At 47.2% G+C, this 16,460-nt stretch overlaps 1 protein-coding gene across 13 annotated transcripts in view; it reads right to left on the reverse strand.

The window, feature by feature from the left end:
- Nucleotides 1-354: 354 nt before the first annotated feature.
- The window catches only part of AIFM1 (apoptosis inducing factor mitochondria associated 1), a 39,044-nt gene continuing 22,938 nt past the window's right edge, over nt 355-16,460 (reverse strand). For 9 of the 13 annotated variants that reach the window (XM_039487683.1, XM_039487682.1, XM_039487680.1 and 6 more), the window contains 9 exons: nt 13,935-14,011; nt 12,404-12,512; nt 10,453-10,560; nt 8,372-8,460; nt 8,140-8,280; nt 7,398-7,540; nt 5,843-5,967; nt 1,095-1,291; nt 355-620 (listed from right to left, as the gene is read on the reverse strand). In XM_039487683.1, the coding sequence (XP_039343617.1) occupies nt 549-620; nt 1,095-1,291; nt 5,843-5,967; nt 7,398-7,540; nt 8,140-8,280; nt 8,372-8,460; nt 10,453-10,560; nt 12,404-12,512; nt 13,935-14,011 (1,061 nt within the window). In that variant the 3' untranslated portion in view covers nt 355-548. The remainder of the gene's footprint in view (nt 621-1,094; nt 1,292-5,842; nt 5,968-7,397; nt 7,541-8,139; nt 8,281-8,371; nt 8,461-10,452; nt 10,561-12,403; nt 12,513-13,934; nt 14,012-16,460) is intronic. The other 4 variants (XM_039487687.1, XM_039487688.1, XM_039487690.1 and 1 more) reach the window with 1 other exon arrangement.

Genomic DNA, 16,460 nt, shown 5'->3' on the forward strand with positions numbered 1-16,460 from the left:
ACATGATCAGAACTATATGTTGTGATTTTTAAGTACACATTTGAGATTCTTCTCCCCCCTCTCTTGCTGCATAAATTCCTCCATCTGAATTTGCAGTAGTTTAGCCAGCACTTCAGGATGGTAGCCTGGAGTTCTAGAAACACAAGAATTGAAGAACTGCCCTCCTAAAGCAAGCGAAAGATGGAAGTGCCAAGCACCCAGGATAATACTGTGTGAACGTGTGCACTCAATCCCAGGTGGTAGCTCTGCAGGCTGCTAGAATGTGAACGTTAGGGGAGCAGACAACAACACTGCCTTCACCCTAGTGGAGCAAACAAGTGACTAATTTTTCCACAACTCCTCACATCTTTAAGAAAAAGGCCTTGAATTTAGAAGAATCTGGTTTTATTTACTGGTGCAAATGTTAGAGTTCTAGATTACTGGAAATATTCACAAAGTACTCAGAACACAGAGTCAGCGCTCCGAGGCGGGGAGAGCTCTCAGTCTGCAGCATGTGTCCCCCCACTTACACCGACGCACCCCAGCCAGACAGGTCTTGGAGCACGGGCTCAATCTTCATGGATGTTGAAGAGCTTCGCTACTTCATTGAGGTCAGCATGCTCCTCTCCATCTTTAATGATCTGAGGAGACAGAAGAGGCCGCTGAGGGCTGCACACGCTATGTATGTGGAGTCCACATTTCTAGTTGCCAATAGGGGGTTTCCTACACTTCCTCTGAACCACCTATTACTGGCCACTACTGGAAACACTATAACTAGGTTAGATGAACCAATGGTCTGGTCTGCTGTGGCAAGTCCTATGATCCATTCAAAAAGACACTCACCTGGCAAGTAAGAGTGTCTGGCAAGGGATAAAGATAGGGTTACTCTCCCTACAAAAATAGCCTGTCTACCTATTTCCCAGCTGGCTTTAAAGACGGGACAAGAAATCGCTGGTGAAGGTACATTAAATTCTAATACTTAGCCACAATTTCCTACTATGAAAATGTATTCTGCTGCTCTGAGATGCACGGTTGCTGCCGACACATGCTGCATACATGACACTTGATGAACTCAAGTGCGCCAACCACTCATCAATAGAGAGGAAACATCTGACCTTTCGAGCAATTGGCATCCTGTTGAAAATGTTCCATAAGACAATTCCGACCACCACTTTATCCCTGATGTAGAAGATGACCCCTTTGCCATAGTCTTCTCCTTGCTTTGGAACTTGAGGTGTTGAAGGAGACCTGGCAGAGATTGTAATCTCAGAGGCTTCTGCTTCCGTTTCACTTTCTGAGCGGATGCCAGTCCCTACAGCAAAAAAAAACAAAAACAAAACAAAAAAACAGGGGAGAGTCACACATTGGAAATGTCATGCAAGAGTGCAGCTTTTAGTCTGCAAAGCAAAGCCTTTTGTAAGAGCTCTGAATTGCCTATCCAGACCGTGCCAATAGCTGCAATGTTGCAAAATACAAGGCAGCACTGTGAAGAGGAGACGTGTCCTGGGTGAAATAAGCTTCTTTACACAACAGAGTCACTTGTTCGTTAAGTGTAGTCTCTAGAAAGTGCCTTACGATTTTGTTTGATGTGTAACCATTTGTTTCCAAGACCCTTACTCAGTATCTCCGGAATTTTTAGTCTTTAGTGATAAACTTATTCTTGTTTTCATAGTGCTGTGATGTTAAGCAAAGGGCTAATCCTGAGTGGAATCATGCACGCTGGGGTGTACAGTGTTCCTTTGGGAACAGTGGACCTGGTAATTCTGTGAGTGGCCAGAGTCAGGGGTTGGCTATCACAGGGGAACGCTTCAAAGGGACTCAGATGCACCTATTGTTACCCTGCAAGCTAAAGGGCTGGCAGAGCCCAGAGGAAAGTGCTTGGATGGCTAGCAGGCTGCTGTCAGGGAGCTGACACCCAGCCAAGCACAAGCAAGGCTCCTTGACGTTGGAGGCAGGGGTAACAAGGTGGTTCTCAGTCCTGGGTACCCAGAGAGCCATCACAGCAGCATCTCCTGTATTGCTAGCCAACAATTTTTATACCAAGATGAGCCACTAAACTGTGTTCCTACATCTCCCCTCCACCCCCAAAACCTTTGGTTGGAGCTCACCCCCTGCAGCAAAACAACCTGTCTTCTGGTGGAAGAAGTGAGAGTGAGAACAACAGGATAACAACAGATATAGGCAGAGGGGGAGGGTTAGGTATAAGGAAGAGGGGGGGGACGGATACTAGACCGACAGGTCATACTGGTAGTACTGTGTCCCTACCAAGTTGGGTGAAAAGGGTGAGAGGAGCCAAACAGCAAAAATTAGGATGTTTGTTCCCCAATGCGAGAAGCTTAGGTAACAAAATGGAGGAACTGGAGCTCCTGGTCCGAGAATTGAAACCGGATATCGTAGGAATAACCGAAACATGGTGGAACGGTAGCCATGACTGGAGTACAGGTATGGAAGGGTATGTGCTGTTTAGGAAAGACCGAAACAAAGGTAAAGGTGGGGGAGTAGCATTGTATGTCAATAATGAGGTGAAATGTAACGAAATAACTAGCAATGCAATGGATAATACGGAGTCTGTTTGGGCAATGGTGACATTGGGGAAGAAAACTACTAGAGCGTCCCCTGGGATAGTGATTGGGGTGTGCTATAGACCGCCGGGATCTAGCCTGGATATGGATAGAGAGCTCTTTAATGTTTTTAAAGAGGTAAATACTAATAGGAACTGTATGATCATGGGAGACTTTAACTTCCTGGATATAGATTGGGAAACAAATGCTAGTAATAATAATAGGGCTTTTCCTAGACGTGATAGCTGATGAATTCCTTCATCAAGTAGTTGCTGAACCGACAAGGGGGGGATGCCATTTTAGATCTGATTTTGGTGAGCAATGAGGACCTTGTTGAGGAAATAGTTGTAGGGGACAACCTTGGCTCGAGTGATCATGAGCTAATTCGTTTCAAAATAAATGGAAGGATAAACAAAATTGCATCTGAGACTAAGGTTTACGATTTCAAAAGGGCTAACTTTACTAAATTGAGGCGACTAGTTAGGGAAGTGGATTGGACTAACATATTTAGGGATCTAAAGGCATAAGACGCCTGGGGTTACTTCAGGTTGAAGTTGCAGGAGCTGTCAGAGGCCTGTATCCCGAGAAAGGGAAAACGGTTCGTAGGTAGCAGTTTTAGACCGAGCTGGATGAGCAAGCGTCTCAGAGGGGTGATTAAGAAAAAACAGAAAGCGTACAAGGACTGGAAAATGGGAGGGATCAGCAAAGAAACCTACCTTATTGAGGTCAGAGGGTGTAGGGAAGCAGTGAGAAAGGCAAAGAGCCGGGTGGAGATGGACCTAGCGAAGGGGATTAAAACCAATAGCAAAAGGTTTTTTAGCCATATAAATAGGAAGAAAACCCAGAAGGAAGAAGTGGGACCGCTTAAAACTTTAAACGGAGTGGAGATTAGGGATAATCTTGGCATGGCACAATATCTAAACGAATATTTTGCCTCGGTCTTTAATGAGGCTAATGAAGGGCTAAGGAATAGTGGTAGAGGGACTGACGGGAATGAAGATATGGGGGTAGACATTACGGTATCTGAGGTAGAAGCCAAACTTGAACAGCTTAACGGAAGTAAATCAGGGGCCCCAGATAATCTTCATCCTAGAATATTAAGGGAATTGGCGAGTGAAATTGCAAGCCCGTTAGCGATGATTTTTAATAAATCTCTAAACTCGGGGGTTGTACCGTTTGACTGGAGATTAGCTAATATAGTTCCTATATTCAAGAAGGGGAAAAAAAGTGACCCGGGTAACTACAGGCCTGTTAGTTTAACATCTGTAGTATGCAAAGTCATGGAAAAAATTTTAAAGGAGAGAGTGGTTACGGACTTTGAGGCCGATGGCAACTGGGACAAATTACAGCATGGTTTTACGAAAGGTAGATTGTGCCAAACCAACCTGATCTCCTTCTTTGAGAAAGTAACAGATTTTTTAGACAAGGGAAATGCGGTGGATCTAATATATCTTGATTTCAGTAAGGCGTTTGATACGGTACCGCATGAGGAATTACTGGTTAAATTGGAAAAGATGGGGATCTAAATGAAAATCCAGAGGTGGATAAGGAGCTGGTTAAAGGGGAGACTGCAGAGGGTCGTATTGAAGGGGGAACTGTCAGGTTGGAGGGGGGTTACCAGTGGAGTTCCTCAAGGTTCGGTTTTGGGTCCGATTTTATTCAATCTATTTATTGCTGACCTGGGAACCAAGAGTAGGAGTGGGCTGATAAAGTTTGTGGATGACACCAAGTTGGGAGGTATTGCCAATTCAGAAAAGGATCGGGATATCCTCCAGGGAGATTTGGATGACCTTGTAAACTGGAGTATTAGTAACAGGATGAAATTCAATAATGAGAAGTGTAAGGTTATGCATTTAGGGATGACTAACAAGAATTTTAGTTATAAGCTGGGGACGCACCAGTTGGAAGTAACGGAGGAGGAGAAGGACCTAGGAGTCCTGGTTGATCGTAGGATGACTATGAGTAGGTAATGTGATGTGGCCGTTAAAAAAGCTAATGCGGTTTTGGGATGCATTAGACGAGGTATTTCTAGTAGAGATAAGGAGGTGCTAGTCCCGTTATATAAGGCGTTGGTGAGACCTCATTTGGAGTATTGTGTGCAGTTTTGGTCTCCCATGTTTAAGAAGGATGAATTCAAACTGGAACGGGTACAAAGAAGGGCCACTAGAATGATCCGAGGAATGGAAAGCATGTCGTATGAAAGGAGACTTGAGGAGCTCGGTTTGTTTTCCTTAACCAAAAGAAGGATAAGAGGAGATATGATTGCACTCTTTAAATATATCAGAGGGATAAATACCAGGGAAGGAGAGGAATTATTTCAGCTCAGTGCTAATGTGGACACGAGGACAAACGGATATAAATTGTCAGTCAGGAAATTTAGGCTTGAAATTAGACGAAGGTTTCTAACCATCAGAGGAGTGCAATTCTGGAACAGCCTACCGAGGGAAACAGTGGGGGCGAAGGACCTCCATGACTTTAAGATTAAGCTGGATAAGTTTATGGAGGGGATGGTATGATAGGATAACGGGTTTAGTCAATAGGTCAATAACGTGCCACACTGGTAATTAGTACAAAGGGTCAATGTTGGGATATTGTTAGCCTTTTCCAGAGGGTCTGGCTGGAGAGTCTTGCCCACGTGCTCGGGGTTCAGCTGATCGCCATATTTGGGGTCGGGAAGGAATTTTCCTCCAGGGTAGATTGGCAGTGACCCTGGAGGTTTTTCACCTTCCTCCGAAGCATGGGGCAGGGGTCGCTTGCTGGTGGATTATCTGCTTCTTGAAGTCTTTAAATCATGATTTGGAGCATTCAACAGCAGAGTCAAGGGAGAGAATTAGTTCAGGAGTGGGTGGATCGGCTTATGTGGCCTGCATCTTGCAGGTCAGACTAGATGATCATAATGGTCCCTTCTGATCTTGAATTCTATGATTCTATGATTCCTGTGTGAGGCAGAGGAGATTCAAGCTGAAGCGCTCTATTCTTTGTTTAGACTGATAATGCCGTCCCCAGATGCACAGATCACTGATCTCTGAACCTGACCAGAGGAGCACCGACATTGCCTAGAACTCACTCACAAGGGTGCTGGCTCTCCTCTCCTGAGTGGTGTGGCCAGAAGCACTCTCTGCAGCCTGGGCTGGAGGCAAGCCAAGTTTAAAGGGCAGGTGTCTCCTGATGCTCAGCACTCTGCAAAGTTCTGAAACCCCTGCTGCAGGGGAGTGGACTGACTGCCTTCAATACATGGCAACCTTCCACATATTACCACTCTACAGGCAGCTGTACAGCCTCCAGCAACGCCGCTCCCCTACCTGACTGCTCCGTTGCAGACTTCGGTGTGTCTTTTGCAGTTGCTTTAGCAAAAACTCCTACAGTGGGCAAGCTACTGTCTACAAGGCCAATGGCTTCATATCCGACGTCAGGGCCCAGGTCACTCCTAGCAATAAACAGAAACAGACCATTGCAGTGTCCCAGTTTGAAACATTAACTAGCCATTTAACAATCTGATTGATTTAAAAGAAACATGAGGCCACAGAACACCCAATTTCTCCAGAACAGCTTTGTGCCCAGATGGGTTACTTGGTGGGCAGAATACTAGAGGTGCCAGCCAGCACCTGCGCGGTGCTTTGGCTGCACAGCTCTCAGTGCAGGCATTCAATGGACAAGTGTAGATCTAACCCAACAGGGGAGGGGGAGATGGCCTAGCAAACTTGCCTGTTACTTCACAGTGAAATATTGCAATGCACCATCCCCCACAGAGCTGCTCAGCAATCAAATGTGCTTCTGGGTGGCCAAATACACAGGATCTACACAGCGAGTGCTATCCCATGGTATGCCATGGTACCTGGTCTGGCAACACAGCAAGGGATTGGAGAGTAACTTTTAGCCACCACACACTGACAAATGCCGAGCGAGACCCAGTCTGGCTCGCCTGTGGGTTGGTATAGTTAAAACAGAATGCTTGTAGGATGCTGCATGTATTAATCCTACTTAGAACAGCTGCTCCCATGGTACAAGTTAATGTCTAAACATTTGCTCAGACTGTAAATCCCCCCAGGCAGGGGAGAAGCATTGCCCAGTGTGAATTTCTCATTCACCACAAGAGGTGTTATCCCCTGCCCATCAGAAAGGACTACTGTGTCCAAATGTGTCATTGTGGAACAAGGACTTCGTTGATTGTTTCCCCCACAGCTCTGAGGAGGGGACATGCCCAAGCCCCCATCCCATCACAGCTTGAACACTGGAGGAAGGGAATAAAAAGGCTTGTTAAGGAGAACTGAGTAATCCTTTGCTGCTTGAACTCTGAGGGGCGAGTTTCTTAGCCTAGGCAAGGAGTCCCCAACAGCTGAGCTTGGGTGAGCCCTAAAGGACATCTCAAGTTTTTTTTAAATTACAGAAGTTTCTATTATCATTTGGAATGGAAGACTAACTTGTGTGTGTGTACACTACCTGCTTTAACCTTGTAAATAACTCATTTCTTTTCTCTAGTTAATAAATCTTTAGTTAGTTCATTACAGTATCAGCTACAAGGGTGGTCTTTGGTGAGAGATCTGGGCGCAACTGACCTGGGTAAGTCCTTTGGGACTGGGAGTAAACTGAATGTTATTGGGATTTTTGGTGCAAGAGACTATTTATCACAAAGGCAAGCTTTAGACTGGCATGCTCAAGGGGACTGTCTGAGACTCCATGGTAAGACTAGTATGTTGGGAGTTCACACTTGTTACCGGAAATCTAATTAAAGAACATACAACCAATTTGGGGCTCATGCCCTGCTCTGTGACAGTCTGCCCTGAGGCTGGCACTCATACTTGTAAGCCACTCCGGACAGCGAGACAAAAGGTATATAGAAAGAGGGAGTAAAACTACCAGAACATTGACTGATGCCAATAAGGCTTAGCAGCTCCTGTCATGTTTTCTCCAGCTAATCTTCCACTCACAACAGCATGATCATGATGCTCCACCCGTCTTCTGCCTAGCTTGATATCGTAGAAGCAGGCGGCATCTCCTGCCTAAGAGAGAGAGGCACACAATGAAAAATGGAAAAGAGAAATTGCAAGTTAAAGAGAAAAAGAATGATGGGAAATGTTGCCCAACCATAAAGGGAAAGAAAACTAAGGGTTGCAGGACAGCCTCCAATTTAGCAGGTCTCCATGGCTTAGGCACTTCATCTTAGTTTTCCTGGTTCTGGCAGAAGTGTGATCAGCATGACCACAAAACTAAGGAGGTTTGGAGTCCCTGCCAAAGGACCTTTGTGTGTCAACACAGGACTCCTCCGGCATTAGGCAAAGAGGTGAGTGGGTTACTGGGATATGCCAACTCCTCATACACACAGTGCTCATACTTGTCAAGTAAAAGTTTGCACACAGTTCTGACTACAGGAACAAGGTGTGCCAGCGACTGTGCATTAATGAGCTACCTAAGATTGCCAGGAAGGCCCCAGACACGGTCACGGCTGAGATGCTGCTGCTCTCTACATCTTACTTGTATTGTCAGCCCACAATCCACCCATTCACCTAAACTGGGTTTGTAATCACAGTTCTATGTACATGCTTATTCACTGCAACATAAACAGAAGATAAAGAAGAATCTTCCACCTGCACACACGTACCACCCAGATGTTGGAGCGCGCCTGCAGCTCTGCATTCACCCTGAACCCTCCAAAATCAGAGTCTACCTCCAGGCCAGCAGACTTTGCTAACTCCACATTGGGCTCCAGGCCCACTGCTGCCACTATGTGATCAGTCTCCACCTGATGGAGAGAGAAATTCAGACCGGTTACATTACTGGTTCCTTCTCCACATTGCCAAGTGTCTGGCTCACTACCTGCTCCTGGCATTTACCTTTCTTCCATCCTTCAGTTTAATTACCAGCCGGTTCCCACAGACACAGACGGACTTCACCACAGCATTGGGCATGACATTAACACCCTCTGGAAACAAAACATAGAACACTCAACCGGAGGCCAGGGGAGAAGAGCAGAGATTTCAGTGGAAGCCAAACTGTGTGGTGCAGACATGCAAGCAATGTACCACTTCAGGATTGTACCAGGCAGAATTGCGAATGGCTCAGCAGCTAAGGGACACTGGCTTCTCTTTGTTGTACACAGAATCCACATAGTCCAGAGTAAAAGTGTGAACAGAAAGGAAACTAACTACAGTAGAGCCTCAGAGTTACGAACTGATCGGTCAACCACACACCTCATTTGGAACTGGAAGTACACAATCACGTAGCAGCAGAGACCCAAAAAAAGGGCAAATACAGTACAGTGTTAAACGTACACTACTAAAAAAATAAAGGGAAAGTTAAAAAACATTTGGCAAGGTAATAAAAATGTTTCTGTGCTTGTTTCATTTAAATTAAGATGGTCAAAAGCAGCATTTTTCTTCTGCATAGCAAAGTTTCAAAGCTGTATTAAGTCAATGTTCAGTTGTAAACTTTTGAAAGAACCACCATAACGATTTGTTAAGCATTACAAACCACCTCCATTCCCGAGGTGTTTGTAATACTGAGGTTCCACTATAACGAGTCTGAAGAGGATTGTTTAGAAACACAGGAACTACAGCAACAAGTGATTGTCTGTAAGGAGATGCAAGTTACATGCACAGAAACATGCAGGGATTGGGACCTTTGTTTTCCAGTCCTCAGGCACTATAATGGATACATAGGTTAGATATTGCTCCATTCCAGCCGGGTCCACAGCCCGTATAAGGGATCTTCTGGGACCAGTGGAAGAGAAGCAGACCAGCCCCATCAGTCACTATGCCCTGTGGCTAAGCCCCACGCTCAAAAGCCCATTAGCTCTATTCTGCCTCCATAGCAGGTTGGGTGATCAGTCCTCTTCCTTCCTCCATCCCAACCCTCAAGAGAACAAGAAATTATTCTAAATGGAAAAAGCCAAAGAAGAAAAAGGTACTTCAGACCCGATCGGCTTGGCCTGCTAATCCCATCAGGTAGGGACAAACAGGGCCCTGCTTGCTCAAGATGGGAGGCCATGCAAGATGTGTTCCCTCTTCCACAAGTTTTGCTCCAGGCTAGATGGCTGAGGCACAAAACCAGAGGCAGAATCCCAGGTTCTGGCTATTATGTTCGCTGCAGCTCAGGAGAAGGTAGGATGTCAAGTCTTGAAGCCACACTTTGCTCCCAGAATGCTGGGGCCACCTGGCTGCTGGTATTGTTCCTGCCACACATTAGAACAGCCTCAGGGCCATTACAGAGATAGCCATGGACAGGGTACCCTGCCCATGCCCCCTGCACAAATGATTGGGAGGATGGGTGCCACAGGACCCACCATGCCGGCTCTGAGCTACCCAAGGAATCCTCAAGCAGCCGGGTAAGCCAGCTTTAGGGCTGTTTTGTACCACCTAAACAGACAAGTTGTTCTATCTAAAACATGTCCTGTTCTGCTCATGGGTTGCCTGTCAGTGAACTGTGCCTCTTCCGCACCAGAAATCCCCTCTCAGCATTAGGCAAATGCTCAAGCAGGACCCCCTCCTCTGGAGTGAAGGGATATTCCTCAGAGGGGACGCAGGGAAGGTTAAAACTCCTGCATGCAGCTCTGGAGCTATGGCTAAGGAGCATATGATCAAGTCCAAGTGAGAAGAACAAGCTAAACCTAAAACCTAAGCAGATTAGAGATTCTACAGCAGATGCATGAAAGATGGAATCAGTGACAACTCCAAAGGTGTCAGTGAGGACACGGATTTTCATGGAAGGAGATGTCTGGCTAAGAGTTCACGGACAAAAAGGTAGAGGCTCTTTGCTGGGGACAAGCTATGAGGCAGTGCTCTACCACCATGAGGGCTGCTGTCATATACTTTACAAGAGTAATACTGGTGAGGATGGATCTACTCTACTGCTCCCACAGGCTACCCTGTAGGAGAAGGAGCTCTTAGGAAAGGAAGGGGTTAAAGAACAGCTTTACCTCTTTTGACTTTGTCTGTTGTCCAGTTGCTCAGATACTCAGGCAGGACCTTGCCCATGTTGCCGTTCTCTGGGAACATCTGAATCACCTCCAGCCCTGAGGCTTGTACTGTGAAGAGACCCAGAGAGCAGCCCCTTTATACCACATGGATAACAAGGAGCTAGGCAAAACTGCTTCTATGCTTGTTTCATGATAGTTTACCCTGCTTAGACAAAAGGAGTTCAAGTCCTTTCTTACTGTAACTTCCTAGACACAAATCACTCTAGCCCTATGTCCTGGCTTCCAGAGTTCGCTTCACAGGTGAGTAACAAAGGGACTGTTTCTGGCCTTTGGGGTCAGATACTGTCTGGATCTCTGACTGGCACCAGCGCACTCTGGGGGATCAGACACTGGATTTACACACAGAGACAAGATTGTGTTTGCCTAAAACAGTCTTAGCGGTGTCCATTTCATAGAATCATAGATTATTAGGGTTGGAAGGGACCTCAAGAGATCATCTAGTCCAACCCCCTGCTCAAAGCAGGACCAATCCCCAAACAGCCCCCTCAAGGATTGAACTCACAAACCTGGGTTTAGCAGGCATTTAACTGCCCTGAGGGCGGATTACCTCCACGCAGAGAGGCCTATTCTTTAGGAGACCTGCAGAAGTTAGGTGAGGAAGATATTCAAGAATGCATGCACACTTGCTAGTGAAAACCCAACCCAGCAGTGTTGGGCTTGTGCTCACAGGCCTTTGGGAGAATTGCTGGAACGGGGCTTCATTTACAAGGCAAATTTGACCTTTCTACAAGGAGCACTGATCTCCAAATGTACTCGATCCCACCTGCTATTCCAGACAGCAAGCCCACAAGAACCAGGCTCAAAGAATTGGGAAGCACTTCAAAATACTCTGGTCCAGTAGTCCAGGGCCCCATTAGCTAAGGAGATGTGTGTGGGGCAATGGAGAGCCTGACAAGTCCACACAGCCAGCCAAGAGTTCATGTGATAACGCACCAGACCACTACAGGCAGGCAAACAGACATCTGTTCCACTGGCCAACTGCCTTGACTGGCAGGGAACCCAAGCCCCCACCTTCCCTTCCCAAAATAAGACCAGAGGTTCGGGGGAGAAGAGGGAAGGATATAATCTGAGGGCCTGTTCAGACAAATACGTAGTTCGCAGCAAGCTGGGGTGTAAATCTACCCCGCACTAGACTCTCATTGTGCAGCAGGCTATGTCAGGGGTGGCCAACCCGTGGCTCCGGAGCCGCATGTGACTCTTCAGAAGTTAATATGCGGCTCCTTGCATAGGTGCTGACTCCGGGGCTGGAGCTACAGATGCCAACTTTCCACTGCTCAACCCCAGGCCACGCCCCACTCCATCCCTTACCCCAGCCCTTCCCACCCCCTCCCCTGAGCCTGCCGCATCCTTGCTCCTCCCCACTCCATCCCAGAGCCTCCTGTACACTGCAAAACAGCTGATCGCGGCAGGCAGGAGAGATGGGGAGGGAGGGAGAGGTGCTGATCGGCAGGACTGCCAGTGGGCAGGAGGTGCTGGGGGTGGTGGTGGGGGGGACTGATGGGGGCTGCTGACGTATTACTGTGGCTCTTTGGCAATATACATTGGTAAATTCTGGCTCCTCCTCCACCCCGGTCTACGTGGATCCTGCTGCCATGCACTAAAAGTTCCCTAGTGCACTTTCACCTACATTACTTTGAAACACGAGTAGGTCAAAGTGCACTGAGGAAGCGTTAATTCGCAGCAGCAGGGTCCACACAGACAGGCAGGCTAGCAAGGGGTAGAATCACACCCTAGCTTGTTGCAAACTAAGCATTTGACTAGACAAGCCCTCGGATTTTTCTAGTTTGGGTCTCTCTGGGGTTTCTTAACATGTGCCAGTCTCACGTGTCAGTCTCACATGTGCTGCCTCGTGCAAGAGACTGAAGCAAGTGGCCTGGTGCAATCCACTCACCCTTTCTTCCCAGAGCACAGGCCAGCTCACTACCCAAGAAGCCGCCGCCAATAATGGTGATGGACTTGACTTCTCTTGAAATTTTTTCTAGAGCTCTGAAGTCCTCAATCTGTAAGAAGATTTATTTCCATTTCAGATGCCCCAGTCAGTGACAACAGCCGATAGCATTTTGCTCTAGGCCCTCCCTCCAAATGACTTGTGAACATGGAGAAATCGGTCCCACACTCTAATTACAGGAACCACTCTCTGGGCTAAGAGTCAGCTGTACATATTTTCCCTTCTGTACTTTCAGCAGTAACTCTTGGATTTCCACTGCAGTCTGATTTGACCCACCTGCAGAGATCCAGAGCACAAAGAGATCTTCCCACTCCCAGGGTGAACCATCTCCTCATAACCATTTCCCTCCAGCCAAGAAGCCTAATCCCAATTAACGGGGCTCCAAATGGGCCTCCACATATCACTCTAAAGCAACCAAGAAACATGCTGCCCACCTGCCTCCTTCCCCAGCTGAGCATGCCATCCCCACCAGGCGCTCAGCAGGAGTTCAGGACTAAAAGCTGGTCTGCCGATCGGTAGCACACAGCATGGCGCCTTATTAGTGACTAAACTAGAACAGAGCCCCAGCTTCCTCCCATTTATATTTCAAAACAACACCAACACTGCAGACACAATGCACCTAAACCAGCAAGACCAGCTGGTCTGTGACGTGCTTTTCATGACTGTGAATTTGGTAGGGCCCTACTTATAAAGCATGCTGCCCTTAATCAAGGAAGAACAGAACTGTATATAGGAAAGGCCTCTGCAAGCAGGGATGGGATACTACCCAGGAGACATGCACCATTCTGGGAATAAGGAGAGGGAAGCAAGAGCCAAGGAGGTAACTTTCCACCCCCCACCCACATTTAGTCACTACTGAAACTGAAATTTCTGTGCACTTGCGACTGTCTACCAAAGCTAGCTGGTCACGTGGTTAGTGGAATCTTCCTAGACTTTTAAATCCTCTGCTCTAATCCATCTGGGCCAGAGAAGACAGGGGCAGAATGCTTTTGTGCTTATTGCAATGGACCGGGAATCAGGATATCTTGACTCAACCAATATGGCTGTGGGAAAATAATTTACCCTTATTGTGCCTAATTTGTAGTTCCAATCTAATCTAAGGATAACCCCACCCTTCCCCTCCTGGGGGTTGGAGGATGCTCAATTCGTTATTGCTTGTGAAATGCTTGGGAGATATGAGAAAGTCCTATGCAAAGGAAGTGTACAATTACTTGCTACTGCAACCCTAATTTATCTCTACAATCCTGAAGCGAGGGCTCTAATTTCCTGGGGACAAGGTGCTGGGATGCTAACACAGCTACCCTGTCAGCTCGCTTGCGGTCAGCAAAGCCGTATGAGGGAACTTCTAGTTACCTGTCGGGCAAGATCTGTTAAGAATCCGAGTTAGCGCAGAGTTAGCACAGACTGAGGGTAACAGACCCCATCATGACAGGCTTTGGAGAGCACACAAGGAAAAAAGCCCCCTTGGGATTACCTTGCGGAACAGCGTCAGCCTTTGTTGCACATCTTTCCCTGCTCTCTCGATTGCAGGAAGATTCCTTGGGGAACCACCTGATAACAGGAAGAGACACAACTAGCAACACAACACTCAGATGAGAGCACTATCCCTCCAGGCAAAGCTGTAGAATCTGGGTTTGGGCTTCTACTGCTGCAGAACGTACTCCACCCCCTGCTCTTCCCTCCAGCCAGACACACTCATATACATCTCAGCTCTGTTCAAAACACAGGGTTCAGAAGAAATCAGTATTGTCAAATGGGACAAGGACAACTGATAAGCTCATCAGCGGGTATGAACAGCACTAAATAGCTCAAAATAACAGAGCACAGTAATTGTCAAACATGGCCAAACACAACCCATCTGATATATTTACACAGCCTTCAGGACATTCAGAACATGCTAAATCTGCAGGTGTGTGTGCGGGAGGTGGGGTGGGAGTGGGGGGAGGTGTCATAAGTTTCCAGCCTTTCGGTTTGTGAAGAAACTTTTCTAAATGTGCCTCAGTGTAACCAATGCAGGGATGTCTGCCTGAGTCTGCAGACAGTCTAGAACAAGCATTCAGAGGGATGGACTCTCTTGACCTCTATTAATCTCATTGGGATGTTAACTATAGTCCATAGAGCAGAGGTCCCCAAACTGTGGGGCACATGACCCTGGGGGGGCATGGAGTAAAGTTCAGGACGGTGGGGAGGGTGTGCCACCCACCAGCTCTGCTCCTGACCCTAGCCCCACATCCAGGGCCCCGGCTGCAAGGCCAGCATCCAGGGCTCCACTCCTGTCCCTGCACCCAGCTCTAGCCCCAGTCCTCTTACCCCAGTATGTGTTCCCCCCCTCCTGGAGCCACGTCACCACAGGATGGGGGGCGGACACAGGTAAGGGGTGATGTGAGGTAAAAAGTTTGGGGACCTCTGCCATAGAGCTAGCTGTGGTATTTATTTTATTCAGCAGTAACACAAGGAACCTACAGGCCTGTCCCCTGTAAAACATCGGCTTCAGCAGTTAGCGTAATGCTTGAGGCCTATGAAGTCTGGCACAGGTAAATGGCCTAACGGTCACCCCTAAGTTTTGGAGAACTGGGAACAGAGTGTGTAAGGGGGAAGTTTGTCCATAAGGACACCAGCCAACCACAGGAACAGGAGCTAACACCAGTTTTTAGATATTTTTAGGATAGGAACATCTGCAGATGTTTGACCACAAGAGTGCCATGGCAACGAACTGACATATATGATAATAAGATCATTAATATACTAACCCATAGGAGAAGGGCATCCCAACATTAGTAGGGTGAGGAAATACAAACAAGGAAGAAGGGAGAAACCCCTGCTGAATATGCATTACACAGAGTGGCATCAGCATAACATATAATACAAGTTGTAGCCCATTCTATGTGCGGGGTGAGAGAGAGATGGGAGGTGCCAGGATGATGGCCACTGGTGATGGTGATGGTGATGAGGAAGATAACGGCTAACATTTCAGGTCGTTCTGCAAGGGAAAGTGAGAGTCTGTGGATGTTCAGATGGGTTAGAGAGTTTGGGACTTTGCTAAATGTATTAACAAACTACTGTAATATAGAGGGGCTCCTAAAGTGTGAGTGTTGCAACTGTGCACATCAGGGCTCCCCCCGAACAGAAATTTTCATAATACTGGGGCTGATTTTGGGACAAGAACCTGTCAAACCTCAGAGTGATAACTGAGAATTCTTAAGTAACCAATATACATCATCTGTAGATGGGGCTATCTAACTCTAAACCCGTACATTGGCACCCTGAATGTCAACGTTTAGCATTTCAGGGCTAACCGTTTTAGCAGAAGGGAGTGGGAACAGCTTAAGGGAGGAAATTGAAGGGGGAGAAAAAAGAAGGAAAACCAAGAAAGAGGTAGAGAACCCAGGAAGGAGGATTGGGAAGGAAGAGAATACAGGGCAAACAGATGATTTTCCCATTAAGTAACACTAAAGGTGGCAAGGTACTGAACAAATAATAGGTAAGGTAACAACAAACAGTTTAGTTACCACCTTAAGGTTGGTATTCTACACTTACCATGAGGGGTGGGGGTGTTGCACAATCATAGGTGATCTGCCATGAACTGTGTTCTATCGTCACACCCTGGCCCACTGACCATGATTAAAAAGGGAATCCAGCCCTTTCCACCAGATGAGTTTGGCAGCCTCGACTAAGAATCGTAGGCTATAGCAGCAATGCCCCACTACAGAGGGGATTGGAGCTAGATTCTCCCCCTCACTCCTCAGGCATTCAGGACCTTGAGCCTTGCTTGGCACTCAGAGCCTTATGTCAGACTTGAAACAAGAACCTCCTTCCCCATATCTTCTCAGGAGTTTCTTCTCAGCTTGCTGGGCATGACTTAGCATGCCTCCCCTGCTATCCTGTGGCACAGTCAGCGGAGAACGGAGACATCCCATGGAAACCATGGGATGAGCTGGACTGCACTGGACCAGACACAGATTTCCATCAGGCACATCCCTGCCCGTGTAACTGTCCTAGA

The sequence above is a fragment of the Mauremys reevesii genome, linkage group 9, assembly GCF_016161935.1.
Source record: "Mauremys reevesii isolate NIE-2019 linkage group 9, ASM1616193v1, whole genome shotgun sequence".
NCBI lineage: Eukaryota > Metazoa > Chordata > Testudines > Geoemydidae > Mauremys > Mauremys reevesii.